This window comes from Mercenaria mercenaria, chromosome 13 (assembly GCF_021730395.1).
Source record: "Mercenaria mercenaria strain notata chromosome 13, MADL_Memer_1, whole genome shotgun sequence".
Classification (NCBI taxonomy): domain Eukaryota; kingdom Metazoa; phylum Mollusca; class Bivalvia; order Venerida; family Veneridae; genus Mercenaria; species Mercenaria mercenaria.
Window position 1 is genome coordinate 31,214,870 of NC_069373.1, and position 18,990 is coordinate 31,233,859.

Here is an 18,990-nt window from a genome sequence, read left to right on the forward strand (position 1 = left end):
TGCAGTATTATTTTGCAGAAACCCCTGGTGCATATTCCATGATTCAAAGCTTATGATGTTGTTATTGCATTTACATACATTTTAATTTAGCAAGACTGAAATAGGAAAGATTGCCATTAAACAACATTTTAACAAGATGACACTTATTGAAGTAATATCACAAACAATGTCACACAGGTTGCAATAGAATAAATATTGAGTCTCAGGTCCTACTTTGAATACACTGACAGTGACAGACTGTGAAAATTATGTAATGTAGCTTAGTTTACAATATGTACACATGTTTTACCTTTTTTTTTTCAGCATATGGCCAAGAAACTCCAGAGGCATTGTCCCGTGTTACTGTGAAGGAATTATGGGAGAATTGTCTGTCGCCAACATTTTTCCAGACTGTTGAGAATCTCTTACCACTTCTTCTGCTCTGTTTTGTCTTTAAACTGATCTGCTCATTCTCTAAATCAGGTTTGTAATTGCTAGTTTTCAGCTCAATTATTCGAAGAATATGTAGAGATGTTGCACTCACTAATTCAGCTGTATTTAATAGCTTCAGAGTCTCGGTTTGGTGAAGTTTTGTATGTGTAAGCAGTTTTCTCAGTAACAGTTTGTGGGAATAGATTTGCCATATATTCATCCATATTTTGCACTTTAACAAAGATATGCCTCTTTTTTCCTAGCTACTTTTTTTATTCAAAAAGTTTAGTACAAATGTATTTGAGCTGGTATCTAAGTAACCACTATTTGGAATGAATTGAAACTTTACACACTTGTTTTCTGTAGCCCTGCTGTGCAGAGGCTGTATAACTGAACTTTGCATTTTTATCAGGCTTGCTTGTGGTTAGCTTAACATAGTCGCAAAATGGCTCTTCATTAGTGTATCTTTATATCGGTGCATTCATCTGATTTTGTCTGGAAAATAACATTGACATGCTTGGAGCATTTGGCATAAGTGTTAAGCTCAGTGAGACAGAAAATAGTACCCAAACCCAAGCCAGGTACCTGTCAGAAATGTCAAGGTCACCCTTGGGTCTCAAAAATTGTCAGATCTTGTCCAGGGAATAACTATGATGTGCATGGTGTAATCTTTTTTCATTCACCAGAAGTATTTGCCTCCATGGGAAGTGTCATGCTTAATATATTCCAGACTTCTATCTCAAAGGTCAAGGTAACACTTGGGGTCAAAGATCATTTAGGGCTTGTCCAGTCCCATAACTTTAAAAGGCATGGAGCAATCTTCCTTACATTTTACATAATTGTATGCCTTAATTAATAAGACAGAGTGTTGCATGTAAATGCCAGTCCCTAACACAAAGGTCAAGATCACACTAAGGGGTCAAAGGTCATTCTTAACAGTCTTTGTTGTACTTCATTTTAAAGCTTTTCCATGCTATTCCTTAGATAAATATGGAGAGGCCTTTTTGACTTTTGTTTACCAGAAATATTTGGCTCAGTGAAACAGATAATTGTCATAGGAATCAGATCCAGGTCACACCAAGGGGTTACAGATCATCGACAGGTCTTGTCTATTCTGGAACTTTGTCAATGACTTGTATTAAGCATTTATTATTAACTGAAATAATTGAGTCACAGAGGTGGCATATCAACAAATTCAAGCACAGCATTGTTGGCATTTGGGCATCAACATGCTAGTTTCAGTGTTATGCTCCTTTTCATACATGGTAAATTTTGGTTAAGTTTTAATTATATAAGTGGATATCCCAGTACCCACTTGTTTGAGTGGATTGAAATTTCACATACTTCTTCACTTTGATTATCTGACATGCAAAACTCAGATTTGTAACTGAAGTTGCTTCTTCACAAAGTTGTGCAACGTTTTTAGCTCATCTGATTTTTAAAAAAAAATGATGAGTTATTGTGATTACTTGATCAGTGTCAGCGTTGGTGTCGGTGTCGGCGTTGCCTGGTTAAGTTTTATGTTTAGGTCAGCTTTTCTCCTAAACTATCAAAACTATTACTTTGAAACTTGGAACACTTGTTCACCATCATAAGCTGACCCTGTACAGCAAGAAACATAACTCCATCCTGCTTTTTGCAAGAATTATGGCCCCTTTTGGACTTAGAAAATCAGTTTTCTTGGTTAAGTTTTATGTTTAGGTCAGCTTTTCTCCTAAACTATCAAAGCTATTGCTTTAAAACTTGCAACACTTGTTCACCATCATAAGCTGACCCTGTACAGCAAGAAACTTAACTCCATCCTGCTTTTTGCAAGAATTTATGGCCCCTTTTGGACTTAGAAAAATATCAGATTTCTTGGTTAAGTTTTATGTCTAGGTTCAACTTTTGCTCTTAATCATCAAAGCTATGCTTTGAACTTGCAACACTTGGTCACCTCATAAGCTGACCCTGTACAACAAGAAACATAAGTCCATCTGTTTTTTTCAAGAATTATTCCCTTTGGACTTAGAAATCAGTTTTCTTGGTTGAGTAATGTTTAAGTCACTTTATCATAACATCAAAGTATTGCTGTAAAACTGTAACACTGTCACCATCAAAGCTGACATGTTCAGCAAGAAACATAACTTGTCCTGCTTTTTGCAAGACTTATGGCCCCTTTTGGACTTAGAAAATATCAGATTTATTGGTTAAGTTTTATGTTTAGGTCAGCTTTTCTCCTAAACTATTCAGGCTATTACTTTGAAACTTGCTACAGTTGTTCACCATCATAAGCTGACTATGTACATCAAGAAACATAACTCCATCCTGCTTTTTGCAAGAATTATTGCCCTTTTTGGACTTAGAAAATCATGGGTAGGACAATTTTTCTATTATACAAAAAAAAAAATCAGATGAGCGTCAGCACCCGCAAGGCGGTGCTCTTGTTTTTACTTGGTAATCAAGTAATTAATTTTATTTAGTGGCATAGTCATCAGTGCTGTCCTCGAAGTTCTAACAGCTCATGGTCAGTGTGCTTGTAAATACTATTGGTATATATATCTCTCTGTGAGAGCGCATATTACATTTTACTGGAATTGCTCATGAAACTTGTTAAGGAATACATGTACCTAAGATAAGTTGTAAGAATGACTGATACACTATATGACTTCTTTTAATGAGCCTGTGTAATAAAGGTTAGCAAATCATGAAAAGATGAGTGTTTTTAAATATCTGTCATATATAGTACTTAAATTGTATGACAATTTTGACCAGTGTTTCAATTTATTTCTTTTTAACAGATAACATACATGTTTGATAAATTCTTATTTTTTTTTACTGCCACATTATGTTTTGTAGGATCTGATGACCAAGATATTCCTCCATGGTTGATCCATTTATCAAGCTTGATGTTTGGACTACTTGCTCTCCACATGTTTTTTCAACGTAATCTCTTCTATCTGTTACTGTGTAGTGCCCTCGCATTTGCCGTTCTTGTTATAACCAATTGGAGGAACAGAGATTATTGCGGCATCTCACTCTCAATATTCATTATTGTTTATATAGTTGCATGGTAAGTTTTATTCCTTTCCAGTTTGAATCCAGTAACAAACAATCTTTTATACCCAGCCAAAGGTGGGAGGATATAGGTTTGGCTTTGTCTGTCCAGCTGTGCTGAGCATGTCTGTCTGTCCAGCTGTGCTGAGCACGCATCCATCCGAAATTAAAAATGTTTATGATTCAAAAAGTATTTCGGTTAGAATCACATAATTATTAATTAGCTCATGACCATTGCTCATTTACAGTATGACCCACCTTGAGCCAGTATAAGCAGAGTTTTCTCCTTGATTTTGTGAAAAATAAGGGTTTTTGACTGTATTTAAGTAAACTATAGATGGACCATCACGAAACTACGCAAATGTAGATCACTATATGGCAGTGCATGCATGTGCAACTTTTGTCAAGATCATTTCAGTAACTTCAGAGTTACTGCCCTTTAGATTTTTTTTTACAATCCACAAATTCCCACATAACAAAGAAATCCATTGCTGGATCTTCATGGAATTTACAAGTAAAGATCACCATAGGGCAGTGCTGCATTTGCAATTTTCATCAGGATCTCTTCAGTAACTGCAGAGTTATTGCCCTTTAATTGTTATGTCTTTTAAAATATAGTCCCCTCATTCACAAAACAACCTATTTGGCGGAGGATGTAAATTCACTGAATTTGCTTGTTACCATTTTTTTTACAGTTAAATGGTAATGAAATTTACATGTAATAGAACATCAATGATCAAATCACTGATCACCTGTCACAGACTGAGAAAATTATACTAGGATTCTAATCTGTGACTGTAGACTGCGGTTACAGTGTTATTCTGACAAAATAATGAGGTTGTTTACACATATCTACTCTGTACGTTTTGTTGAATTTCATCCTGGAGTTTGAGTACTTTGCACAGTAAGCAGTTACAAGCATAATGTGTCACACAGTGTGTAGCCACACCAGGACTCAGAAACATAAGACTTCTAAATTTCAACATGCAGACATCATAATACATATCTGCCATGTGCCATGTACAGGGTTCAAATACTACAATATGTCAAATTAAAGTAATGAAATAAAATTCAAACTTATCTTTACACAACAACATGTCAAATTACAATTATGAATCAAAAATTAAATTTACCTTTACAATAGAAACTGGTAGAATGTTTATGGCTTGTTTCAGTGAGTTTCTGATGGATAGAAGTGTCTGGCACAGTATAAGAGGTAAGATTTTAGATATATAGTTGAAAGAAATTGTTAAACTTTAGCCCTCTGGCGGCAAGTGGTTCTGCCTTTGCAACCAGTGCAGACCAAGATCAGCCTGCACTGTTCGCTATTCAATCAGTAAATTTTCAGTGAACACCTCTCTGAATAAGAAGTGGTGCTGCCCAAATTGAATGATGGACTAGTCCATTTTTAAAAATTAGCAGGGTAAAGGTTAAACATACTGAAGTCCTTTATCATCATTCACATTTGGGATCTTGTTAACTTCACACGTTTACTTTTACAGAAATAATCATATGAATGACTTACACAGCATTTGAGGAAATTTAGTTTTGCCACAAAGCATACCTATAACTATGATTCATTATAATAGATGATTCCTTCCCATTTCCTTGCGCTCTCCAGTCTCCATCAGTCGCACATACTGTGATAGCTTTAAAAGTACAGGATATTTTTAGCTCACCTGTCACAAAGTGACAAGGTGAGCTTTTGTGATCGCGCGGTGTCCGTCGTCAGTGCGTCCGTAAACTTTTGCTTGTAACCACTCTAGAGGTCACATTTTTTGTGGGATCTTTATGAAAGTTGGTCAGAATGTTCATCTTGATGATATCTAGGTCAAGTTTGAAACTGGGTAATGTGCCTTCAAAAACTAGGTCAGTAGGTCAAATAACAGAAAAACCTTGTAACCTCTCTAAAGGCCATATTTTTCATGGGATCTGTATGAAAGTTGGTCTGAATATTCATCTTGATGATATCTAGGTCAAGATCGAAACTGGGTCACGTGTGGTCAAAAACTAGGTCAGTAGGTAAAAATAGAAAAACTTTGTGACCTCTCTAGAGGCCATATATTTCATGAGATCTTCATGAAAATTGGTCAGAATGTTCATCTTGATGATATCTAGGTCAAGTTTGAAAGTGGGTCACATTCCGTCAAAAACTAGGTCAGTAGGTCAAATAATAGAAAAACCTTTTGACCTCTAGAGGCCGTATTTTTCATGGGATCTGTATGAAAGTTGGTCTGAATGTTCATCTTGATGATATCTAGATCAAGTTCGAAAGTAGGTCACGTGCCATCAAAAACTAGGTCAATATGTCAAGTAATAGAAAAACATTGTGACCTCTCTAAAGGCCATATTTTTCATGGGATCTGTATGAACGTTGGTCTGAATGTTCATCTTGATGATATCTATATCAAGTTTGAAACAGGGTCATGTGCGGTCAAAAACTCGGTCAGTAGGTCTAAAAATAGAAAAACCTTGTGACCTCTCTAGAGGCCATACTTGTGAATGGATCTCCATAAATATTGGTCAGAATGTTCATCTTGATGATATCTAGGTCAACTTCGAAAGTGGGTCACGTGCCGTCAGAAAGTAGGTCAGTAGGTCAAATAATGAAAAAACGTTGTGACCTCTCTTGAGGCCATATTTTTCATGGGATCTGTATGAAAGTTGGTCTGAATGTTTATCTTGATAATATATAGGTCAAGTTTGAAACTGGGTCAACTGCGATCAAAAACTAGGTCAGTAGGTCTTGAAATAGAAAAACCTTGTGACCTCTCTAGAGGCCATACCCTTGAATGGATCTTCATGAAAATTGATCTGAATGTTCACCTTGATGATATCTAGGTCAGTTTCGAAACTGGGCCATGTGCGACTGGTGTTCACTTTGATGATATCTAGGTCAAGTTTAAATCTGGGTCACGTGCCTTAAAAAACTAGGTCAGTAGGTCAAATAATAAATAAAACCTTGTGACCTCTCTAGAGACCATACTTTTCATGGGATCTGTATGAAAGTTGGTCTGAATGTTCATCTTGATGATATCTAGGTCAAGTTTGAAACTGGGTCAGCTGTGGTCAAAAACTAGGTCAGTAGGTCTAAAATTAGAAAAATCTTTTGACCTCTCTAGAGGCCATATTTTTCAATGGATCTTCATGAAAATTGATCTGAATGTTCACCTTGATGATATCTAGGTCAGTTTTGAAACTGGGTCATGTGCGATCAAAAACTAGGCCAGTAGGTATAAAAATAGAAAAACCTTGTGACCTCTCTAGAGGCCATATTTTTCATGAGATCTTCATGAAAGTTAGTGAGAATGTTCACCTTGATGATATCTAGGTAAAATTCAAAACACATACCTTCGAAAACTAGGTCAATAGGTCAAATAATAGAAAAACCTTGTGACCTCTCTAGAGACCATATTTTTCAATTGATCTTCATGAAAATTGGTCAGAATTTTTATCTTGATAATATCTAGGTCAAATTCAAAACTGGGTCACATGAGCTCAAAAACTAGGTCACTATGTCAAATAGTAGAAAAAATGACCTCATACTCAAAACTGGGTCATGTGGGAAGAGGTGAGCGATTCAGGACCATCATGGTCCTCTTGTTTCATGAATCTTGGTGCATGGATAGTTGAAAACTTGGAAAATTTGCATGTCCTTCTATTTCATTGCTGTGGCAAAAAGTATGGTTACTGTGGTGACAAATAGTCTAGAAATATGACAGAAAAGTAGCAAAGTGTAAGTGTTGCAAGGCAACAGAAGGTAAAAAATTATGACACAAACTGTGAATTCGGCAATAAAATAAAAAGTATTAAGAGGTTTTATTGCTGCACAATAATCTTGTTTATAATTGCTTTCAGAAATAAGTGTTAAGAACTTAAAAGGACAGTGTGTGAAAGTCAGTACTACATTGTAGTGTTGTAGCAAGACCAGTACATGCTGAAAGTGAGCTGTTGTGATCACTCCATCTGTCTGTCATATCTGTCCATCTGTCTTTCATCATTCGTAAATCAATACTTTCTTCAGTCAGCATTACATCTAAAACCATTACTTGGAAGTGGATTAAGCTTTGAATGTTCATTGGGTGGCGTTCTTGTATAGGGGCCTTCGTGGCCAAGTGGTTAATGTCGCTGACTTTAAATCACTTGCCCCTCATCGATGGTTTGAGTCTTACTCGGGGCATTGAATTCTTCATGTGAGGAAGCCATCCAGCTGGCTTACGGAAGGTCGGTGGTTCTACCCAGGTGCCTGCTCGTGATGAAATAATGCATGGAGGGGCACCTGGGGTCTTCCTCCACCAGTAAAGCTGGGAAGTCACCATATGACCTATCATGTGTCGGTGCGACGTTAAATCCAACAACAACAAAAAAAAAATGTTAAAGCAGGTCAGCTGTGTTGTACTAGCTGCTAGAGCTAGAGATAGGAAAATCTTCCAAATGTCATTTCCTGCTTAAATGTTCATCCAATTCTAAAATAATTCCTTAGAAATGATTCTTGGGTTACTCTGATCTGAGATTGTTCAAAATTGTTCTGTGTTCTATGAAATGAGTACAAATTATTTAGGCTGGTCAAAAAACATGACTGTCAGAGAGAGAGCTATAAATAGAAAAATATTTAAACAGCATCCTTGTAAAGGCTTCTAAACTGTTGGTTGAATTCAAAATGGTTTCACTCAAACGTTCCTTGGGCGACCCTCTCCAGAGAATATTGAAATTATTCAGATTTGTCAAAAAACATGGCTGCTGGGAGGCATTATTTATTTTCCCAATACATGTATGTATAGAGTGGGAAATTTCAAAAAATCTTCACATCAGAAGTTCGAAACATCTTTTGCAGTTACGTTTTTCAGATGACCGTCTACCAAGATTATTCATATTAATTTGTTTTGTCAGAGAACATGAATGCCAGTTTCCCTATATGTGTGGCATCTTTTTCCCTGAATTTTGCTTTCTGTCTTTATAGGAGCGCAGATAATTTTGTCTATGAAGATCATAGGAATTGCGTTTGACCTCAGTAATGGAGCGATGATTGAGTTTCCGAGTGTATTTGCCTATTTTGGATACAATTTCTGTGTGGGTACAGTGATATTTGGACCATGGATTAGCTATACTGAATATAAACATATACTGTCACAGCATAAAAGACCTATGGTTAGTATTTTCTTACATTTTAGGCTTTGGAAATATGTATTTTTGCATTTTACCTTTGTAAACAGTAAAATTTTAGGGGTGAAATATTTTTATATGTCCGTAACGGACATCTGAGATGGTGCATGCATCAGTCTGTCTGTCCATCCGTCATAGTTCATGTCCAGAGCATAACTTTATAACCATTAGAGGTATTGACTTTAAATATAGGTAAATGGCGATGAGTTGATGTGCAGAGTGCTTGAAGGCTCGAAGGTGAAGGTCACAAATTGAGCTAAAAGGTCAAAACTGTCTCATATTTTGTGTCTGGTGCATAACTAAATAACCTTGCAAAGTATTGACTTCAGATTTGGCATGTAGATAGGTGGCAATGATGTGACATGCAGAGGACGTGAACCGGGTCTGTAGGTCAAAGGATGTGTTCACAGATTGAGCTCAAATGTCAAATCTGGCTGTCATATTTTGTATCCGGAGCATAATTTATTAACTATTCAAGTGATTGAAATAAAACTTAGCATGAAGGTAGGTAGTGATGAGACCATGTGCAAAGAACATGAACCACCCTCTTTATTATGCTTTCCTTCGAAAAAGGATGGGTATATTGTTTTGCAGATGTCGGTCGGTCGGTCGGTCGGTATGTAGACCAATCCCTTTCTGGATGATAACTCAAGAACACTTGGGCCTAGGATCATGGAAGGTGATAGGGAGGTTGGTCATGACCAGCAGATGACCCCTATTAAGTTTGAGATTAGTAGGTCAAAGGTCAACGTCACAGTGACCCGGAACAGTTAAACCGTTTCCGGATGATAATTCAAGAACACTTGGGCCTAGGATCATGAAAGTTGATAGGGAGGTTGGTTATAACCAGCAGATGACCCCTATTGATTTTGAGATCAGTAGGTCAGAGGTCAAGGTCACAGAGACCCTGAACAGTTAAAACAGTTTCCCGATGATAACTCAAGAACGCTTAGGCCTAGGATCACGGAACTTAATAGGGAGGTTGATCATGACCAGCAGATGACCCCTGTTGATTTTGAGGTCAATAGGTCAAAGGTCAAGGTCACATTGACCAAGAACAGTAGAACTTTTGTATACAATGACCAAATAATTCACGTTCCTTGTGCAATTCCTAAATGCATCAAGGGTGCATTTTGTGTTCTGTGAGCTCTTGTATATTATTACATTACACCTTGTGTAAATTTCAAGTCCATAGTTGTTCGTGCTGTTGAGTAGTTTATAGATTAACTTCTGTTAGGTCAAAGTACAATCTTGATAAAAAAAGTATGAAAATTATTTCCAATGGCATGTGATAAAACACTTTCTGGATTTTTCTTTCAGAGAATATTTTGGATGCTAAAAGTGCTATTTAGTTTAGTGTGTGCCCTTCTGTGTGTTGTGTGTTCTACATGCCTTATCCACTGGCTTATACTTGACAATTACTCAAAGTAAGTATCATATGACATGTCCATCGGCTTATACTTGACTGTTACTCAAAGTAAGTATATGACTAGTCCTCTGGCTTATACTTGACTGTTACTCAAAGTAAGTATCATATGACTTGTCCTCTGGCTTATAGTTGACTGTTACTCAAAGTAAGTATATGACTAGTCCTCCGGCTTATACTTGACTGTTACTCGAAGTAAGTATCATATGACCTGTCCTCTGGCTTATACTTGACTGTTACTCAAAGTAAGTATCATATGACCTGTCCTCTGGCTTATACTTGACTGTTACTCAAAGTAAGTATCATATGACCTGTCCTCTGGCTTATACTTGACTGTTACTCAAAGTAAGTATCATATGACCTGTCCTCTGGCTTATACTTGACTGTTACTCGAAGTAAGTATCATATGTCATTTACTAGTCCTCTGGCTTATACTTGACTGTTACTCAAAGTAAGTACCATATGACTTGTCCTCTGGCTTATACTTGACTGTTACTCGAAGTAAGTATCATATGACCTGTCCTCTGGCTTATACTTGACTGTTACTCAAAGTAAGTACCATATGACTTGTCCTCTGGCTTATACTTGACTGTTACTCAAAGTAAGTATCATATGACCTGTCCTCTGGCTTATACTTGACTGTTACTCAAAGTAAGTACCATATGACTTGTCCTCTGGCTTATACTTGACTGTTACTCAAAGTAAGTATCATATGACCTGTCCTCTGGCTTATACTTGACTGTTACTCAAAGTAAGTACCATATGACTTGTCCTCTGGTTTATACTTGACTGTTACTCAAAGTAAGTACCAAGTATGAACTGTTACTCCAAGTAAGTACCATATGACTAGCCCTCTGGCTTATAGTTGACAATTGCTCAAAGTAAGTATCATATGCCTTGTCCACTGGCTTTTTTAGCTCACCTGAGCACGAAGTGCTCAAAGGTGAGCTTTTGTGATCACCCTGTGTCCGTCGTCCGTCCGTCGTCAACAATTTGACTGTTAACACTCTAGAGGTCACCATTTTGGCCCGATCTTAATGAAACTTGGTCAAAATGTTGTCCTCAATAAAATCTTGGACGAGTTTGATATTAGGTCATCTGGGATCAAAAACTAGGTCACCAGGTCAGATCAAAGGAAAAGCTTGTTAACACTCTAGAGGTCACATTTTTAGCCCAATCTTAATGAAACTTGGTCAGAATTTTACCCTAAATAAAGTCTTGGACGAGTTTGATATTGGGTCATCTGGGGTCATAAACTAGGTCACCATGTCAGATCAAAGAAAAAGCTTGTTAACACTGTAGAGGACGCATTTATGACTGTATCTTCATGAAACTTGGTCAGAATGTTAATATTGATGATCTTAAGGTCCAGTTTGAATCTGGGTCATGTAGGATCAAAAACTAGGTCACCAGGTCAAATCAAAGGAAAAGCTAGTTTTCACTGTAGTGGCAACATTTATGACCATATCTTAATGACACTTGGTCAAAATGTTAATCTTGATGATCTATAGGTCAAGCTCAAATCTGGGTCAGGTGGGGTCAAAAACTAGGTCAAAAGGCCAAATTAAAGGAAAAATTTGTTATCACTCTAGAGGCCACATTTATGACTGTATCTTCATGAAACTTAGTCAGAATGTCAAACTTGATGATCTTTAGGTCAAGTTTAAATCTGGGTCATGTCCTGTCAAAAACTAGGTCACCAGGTCAAATCAAAGGAAAAGCTAGTTAACACTTTAGAGGCCACATTTATGACTATATCTTAATGAAACTTGGCCAGAATGTTAATCTTGATGATCTTTAGGTCAATAGGTCAGGTGAGCGATACAGGGCCTTCATGGCCCTCTTGTTTGACATTTACTGTTCTTATGTCTTGTCCACTGGCTTATACTTGACATTTACCTTTCTTATGCCTTGTCCACTGGCCTATACTTGACATTTACTCAAAGAAAGTAGCTTATGCTTTGTCCACTGGCCCATACTTGACATTTACCTTTCTTATGCCTTGTCCGCTGGCCTATACTTGACATTTACTCAAAGAAAGTAGCTTATGCCTTGTCCACTGGCCTATACTTGACATTTACTCAAAGAAAGTAGCTTATGCCTTGTCCACTGGCCTATACCTGACATTTACTCAAAGAAAGTAGCTTATGCCTTGTCCACTGGCCTATACTTGACATTTACCTTTCTTATGCCTTGTCCACTGGCCTATACTTGACATTTACCTTTCTTATGCCTTGTCCACTGGCCTATACTTAACATTTACACAAAGAAAGTAGCTTATGCCTTGTCCACTGGCCTATACTTGACATTTACACAAAGAAAGTATCTTATGCCTTGTCCACTGGCCTATACTTGACATTTACCTTTCTTATGCCTTGTCCACTGGCCTATACTTGACATTTACCTTTCTTATGCCTTGTCCACTGGCCTATACTTAACATTTACACAAAGAAAGTAGCTTATGCCTTGTCCACTGGCCTATACTTGACATTTACACAAAGAAATTATCTTATGCCTTGTCCACTGGCCTATACTTGACATTTACACAAAGAAAGTATCTTATGCCTTGTCCACTGGCCTATACTTGACATTTACTCAAAGAAAGTATCTTACGCCTTGTCCACTGGCCTATACTTGACATTTACTCAAAGAAAGTATCTTATATAAATGCCTTGTCCACTGGCCTATACTTGACATTTACTCAAAGAAAGTATCTTATGCCTTGTCCACTGGCCTATACTTGACATTTACTCAAAGAAAGTAGCTTATGCCTTGTCCACTGGCCTATACTTCATTGTACCTTTAAGTAAGTATATAGTGTCTTGTTCACAGTATTTCATGTTTTGTCCACTGGCAAAAACTTGACAATAACTTTAATTATCTTATGCCTTGTTCCCTGGTTTATACTTGTTAGTATGGGTAAGTAAGTGTCATATGCATTGTTCACTCGCATATACTTGACAATTGCTTTGAGTAAGTATCTATTTTCTTGTCCACAGGTTTATACCTGATAGCTACTCTAAGTAAGTATCTTATGCCTTATCTACTGGCTTATACTTGATAGTTACTAAAGTAAGTACTTGACACTAACTTGTAGTAAGTATCTAATACCATTTCCGCAGGTTAATGCTTGCTAACAACTTAATGTGAGTATCTTATGCCATGCTCACAGTATCTTATGCTTTGTCTATTAGCTTATAGCTGACAGAAACTTTTAGTAATTTAAAATATCTTATGCCGTTTCCACCGGCTAATGCTTGATAACTAACAGCTTTAAGAATCTCACGCGTTGTTCACAGTATCTTATGCTTTGTTCACAACTTACAGTTGACAGTAACTTTATTGTCTTATTCTGTCCTTACTGGCTATACTTGACAATAATTCTTAAGGATCTAGTGATCTATTTAACATAATATACTGCTGACCTGTTACCTGGCTCTTGGAATTATTATACCCATAAATAATATATATAGAGGATATTTGTTTGTTTTTCGTGAATATGGAATATCTGGAAATTTTCTCACTTCGAGGTGAGAGATATTCCATATTCACGAAAAACAAACAAATTTCCTTTTTATTTTATGCTTAATTACGTTGAGATATGCATTTGCAACAATTTTTAATCTCAGCGTGGGAAACAGACGCGCGTAAACGAACATGGCGTCAGACGTGCTGTGACATTAGAATGGGCACACAACATAAATTTCCATTTTACTTTATTTCTTGCTGCATAATGTTATGAAATTCTCATTAAGTAATTTAAAAATAATTTGAATCGAGAAATATACTATAAAGAACAAAGTGCGACTACAATTTTAAGCAAATAATTTAAAATTCATACACAATGTACAAGTGGACCGGCAAAACAGTGATTGATAACAGTGAATGATATGGATTATATCTCACTGATAGAATCCAGTATTTCATCAGTTAGCATAAAATAAATAGGGGATATTACATGAGTGTCTTTTCATAATAAGTTTGTATCTATTTTATACTGTATAAGTGGTTAAGTTAGCAAGGTGGAAATATTGGCGAATTTTGCGAATTGACAAAGTTCGCTAACATTTCCTCCAGCATAAATAAGTCAACCAACCTGGCGTAATAAATGTACCATAACACTGGTAGTAAATGGAAAAAATCTATACTCTGTCTTTGTCTGTACACTTAACAAGTTTAACCTACTAGGTAGACAAAATTTACTGAAAGCAGACTGAATCCCTTCTGCATTTCTGGAAATGGCTTCATGTGATTTCATTAGCAGAAGTGTGAAATTCAATATCAGTGAATTTCCACTATTTTTTATTCTTTCGGCAACACTGTCAGAATATGCCTGGAAACCATTTATAAGTTCATCTTTAAAAAATTAATTTTTGATAACGTCTGATGATTGAATTTGGTCCATGCAAAATGGGGAGGGCAAAGAAGATAAACCGGATGTTATTTTGGCATAGGTTATACAGTAATGCATCGCATCTGTGGGTTTCAGGTACGTCAAAAATAGCCAGAGCTGTTAAAAGGTACAAATTATCATAATTTGATTGCATTTCCACTTGTTGACAGGAACAAAACTAGCTAATTACTGTAAACTACTGTAGGCAAGAGAATGCACTGACTTTTATAATTGCATTTCACCCCTGTACAAAATGTAGCAAAAGGATTTATTTCAATACATATTGTTAAACACACTTTTTCAGCTTTATAATTACCTGTTTGTGTGGGTATACTGCTTTCCCTATTAAATACTAGTACGTTTTCAAGTAATTATTTTTTATAAAGTAAAGACAAACAACAAGTAATGTGTAGTTCGTTGTTTGATAAATGAACGTTCACAGATAATTTATAACTACAATCATATGTAATATTTGTACTTAAAAAAATATTATCATTATTATTTTTCAAACAATATAAATATTGAAATGATAATTTTATGATTTTTAGCTTGACTGTTTGAAGAATAAGTAGAGCTATCCTACTCACCTACTCGGCATCTGCATCGGTGTCACACCTTGGTTAATTTTTCGTACCAGTCGACATTTTGACAAAGTCTTTTGAGATAAAGCTTTGAAACTTTCAACACTTGTGTATCATCACCATGTCTAGTTTTAGGCAAGCGTAACTCCATCAAGGATTTTGGCTGAGCTTATGGCCCCTTTTAACTTGGTTAAGTTTTTCATACCAATTCACATTTTGTGCAAAGTGTTTGACATATGGCTTTGAAACTTTTATCACTTGTTTATTATAACAGTGTCTGTGTTTTGGCAAGAGTACATAACTCTGTCAAATAGAATTAATGCTGACTGTGCTTTGTTTTTTAAAGCATCCAGACTATTCAGATTTTGTTTACGCATTGCGTGCATTTCTGTAATTTCATATACGTTTAAAAATTATCAAACATGCATATATGCATTATTTTAAAGCATAATTTATGCTAATATGCATCTTATCTGGAGCCCTGGTCTACGAAAGTGCAATTTTTACAGAAGACAAATTAGCGATTCTTCTGACGTGTTATTTTTACACAACTTGGAAATCAAGAATTTACTAATATTCTCCTAGGCCACTAGTCTGAAATATTTGACCCAAATATCCACTTACACAGTATCTTCTAAACTGCTGAAAAGATGTTCATAATACTAGTGTCAATAGTTCCTCATCAAGATAATGTGTAGAGTCACTTGTTCCAAGCTCAAGGGCACTCTTGGAGGTCAAAGGTCCAATATTTGAACTTTGTTGTCATTGTGTATCTTCTAGTTTTCATAAAACAAGCATCATTTGTATACCGCATCAAATATACTGTACAGCATACAGTTCAGGTCAATGGGTCCAGGATCAGGGTCACTTTTGGAGGTCAAAGGTCAAAGCTTAACTATGTGCGATGTAACTCATTGCAGACTTGGAGCAGTCTTCTGCGCATGCCCGAAAGTGATTATCAATTGTTGCGCACGGCAAAAATATGCATATTTTTGCATGTCCGCATGCATTTAGTGTACAATATGCATAAAATACTGACTAAAGATTAGGGTTAGTATCACCATGGTTACAAAATATATACATTCAAGTTATTTTCGTTCAAATTTAGTTAATCCGGTATGTACCGGAGTCTGTAATTTATACCGGGGCTCCAAGTCTGCATTGAGTCACAGTCAACTATGTGTCCTTCCCAGATCTAAACAATTGATTAGATTTTGTAAAAGTAACATCTATTCAGACTAGCTCATTTATTTTCAAATAGCTACACTTAAGTGTTCATCATGATAATATGATAAGGATCATGCATGACCCAGGTTATGAGGCAAAGTCGCACTTGGAAGTCAAAGGTCATGTAGCTTTATTTTGTTTTTTAAGTATTTATATATGAATTTGCACAATTGTAATGTGGTGAAAATTATACTTGATCCAGGTTATCAGATCCAAGTTCAAGGTCAAACTTGCATGTTGATAAGCTACAACATTTGTGCTTCATTTCTGGTATACCTCTAGAACCATTTTCATTTGTTGACTTCCTCAAGATGACTTGCAGAGTGAAAAATCCAGGCCACTAAGTCACAGGACAAAGTCACATATTGAGGTCAAAGGTCATGATCGCAAAATTTTATTGCCTTGTCTGTGGGTATTAGTCAACTTCAGTAATAGCTACATGTATAGTTAGAATAAGCAGCATCACACTTTCCATTGATAAAATCTAAGATCAGAAAAGTTGCTGTGTAGGAAAACACTTTACAGTAACATTATCAGTACCAGGAAGTAATTTGAATATTTAATAGTGTTGTAGTTGGTAGATGAGAGGAAATCTGTTTTTATAAGCTTGCCAGTAAAGTCATTGTCTCATGTGGCTTGATGTAAGAGACAGACATTGGAAGGTTTAATTAGTATACAGGAAACGGGTGAATTGTAAGTTTATGAGTTACTTATTTTTTCCAGATGGATAGTTGCTTACAGAGATGCCCAGTCGTTCAGATTCAGTCATTATTTTGTCAGCTTTCTGTCCGAAGTCACAGTTATACTGTGTGGCCTTGGTGCTACACATCTAAATGATGATGTAAGATGGTAAGATACTCTTTATATAATATAGATTTGAGCCGTGCCATGAGAAAACCAACATAGTGGGTTTACGACCAGCATGGATCCAGACCAGCCTGCGCATCCACGCAGTCTGGTCAGGATCCATGCTGTTCGCTATCAAAGCCTATTGGAATTAGAGAAACTGTTAGCGAACAGCATGGATCCTGACCAGACTGCGCGGATGCGCGGGCTGGTCTGGATCCATGCTGGTCGCAAACCCACTATGTTGGTTTTCTCATGGCACGGCTCAAAATTTTAAATTGCTGTTTCTTTTATAAGGTCTTCTCATTATTATCTATATTGCTTACATGGGAAAGATATTTACTTTAACTTTAGAAAGTTTTCTCATTATAAAGGAATGAACTTTAATGATTTAATTGAACTGCACAGGGATAGAAAATTTCATACACAGTCAAATACCATTACCTCTATATTCAAGGGACAAGATTTTCATCGACGTATCTGAAATTCAACATAATGATATCGTCGATCTGGGACTATATTTTGTATCTGTGTAGGACGTCTATATGGTCAATACATCCCATGCTTCTTTACGAGGGTTTGGAAGGGAAAAATCATTTTTAATGTGTTTTGGTAATGAAAAATTGCCATTTGAATACGCATATTGTTACTCAATGGAAATATTGTTATATTGGAAAACAGATTGCCCACTTGCCCGCTGTTTTAGACTAATTATTGAGAAATTAAATGCAAACTTGCTAACATTTTAACTGGATAAAAGATTAAATAACAAAAAGACTAACACGCAAACCTGATTATAATTAATACATCGCCAAACAACATGTTGATTTTCACACCTTACAAACAACATCAATATTTTTGACACGCTTTGATATCGACGAAAACTAGGTGTAAAAACAGTACAGGTAAGTTGACGGGACTGAAAAGTCCCATCGAGCTAAACAAAATATCAAGCTAATGATATCGAGCTAATGATAAATAATACAATTAAAATATATAGAGAAAAGTCGGGACCGACTAAAACACATCGTGCTAACCAGAGTATCGAGCTAACTGATATCGAGGTAACGATATTCAAATGTACTTTATCGGGGTTGGTGAAGGCTATGCTTACAGTGAGACTAAAAATGGCTCTTCCAGTCATAAATATTTGAGAATAAAAATAGTTTCTGTAAATGATTGTTGTATTTCAGGGACCTGAGAGTGAGTAAGCCGTATCATATAGAGGTGCCAAGATCATTAGTAGAGGTTGTCACTAATTGGAATCTCCCAATGCATACTTGGCTGAAAAATTGTACGTATTTGTTTCTATTTTATTCTGTTTGTTTTTTTGTACGTACAAGTATACCATTACTCATTTGATAAAGTGGCCTCTGCTGTTGAAAGGGTAAGGTCACTGGATACATGGGGTGAAAACTACTATTTGAAGGTAGAATTATTTCCTGTGAAGAATCTATCCAGCTGGCTTATGATATGTTGGTAGTGCTACGCAAAATTTAAGTCAGTTGTTCCGTGAAATTGATTTCATGTGTACGAATTTTCATGGTTGTAGCTGAGAATATTTCATGGGGAAATGACTTCGTGGAATTCAACTTTAGAAGATAATGTAATTTTTGAGTCGGCTAAAGGCTGAAAGCCTTTTGACGAGTCCTTGCTATCCAACGATTCTCTAAATGGACCAAATAACACAGTGAAGGGATGTAGTTCCATTAGATTTCTCAAACTTCAAACAGTTCACTGCATGAATGAAGTTAAGTTGTGTCAATTCCCTTTGCTATGACCAATATACGATGTAATCTGTCATATTTATGACTTGTAATTGTGCAATTCTCGAATGTAACTCATTAAGCATAAATGTGCATTTTAAGAATTGCGCAGGCTTACAAAGCTTGGGTAACATCCAGCGA

General features: G+C 36.3%; 1 protein-coding gene across 2 annotated transcripts in view; it reads left to right on the plus strand.

Annotated features, from left to right (window-relative positions):
* Window positions 1-18,990, plus strand: part of LOC128547864 (protein-serine O-palmitoleoyltransferase porcupine-like) — a 38,749-nt gene that overhangs the window by 9,140 nt on the left and 10,619 nt on the right. Inside the window, exons 3-10 of one of the 2 annotated variants that reach the window (XM_053521427.1) lie at window positions 304-462; window positions 3,250-3,463; window positions 4,623-4,663; window positions 8,408-8,595; window positions 9,931-10,037; window positions 13,036-13,059; window positions 16,961-17,086; window positions 18,277-18,377. In XM_053521427.1, the coding sequence (XP_053377402.1) occupies window positions 304-462; window positions 3,250-3,463; window positions 4,623-4,663; window positions 8,408-8,595; window positions 9,931-10,037; window positions 13,036-13,059; window positions 16,961-17,086; window positions 18,277-18,377 (960 nt within the window). The remainder of the gene's footprint in view (window positions 1-303; window positions 463-3,249; window positions 3,464-4,622; window positions 4,664-8,407; window positions 8,596-9,930; window positions 10,038-13,035; window positions 13,060-16,960; window positions 17,087-18,276; window positions 18,378-18,990) is intronic. The other variant, XM_053521428.1, reaches the window with a different exon arrangement.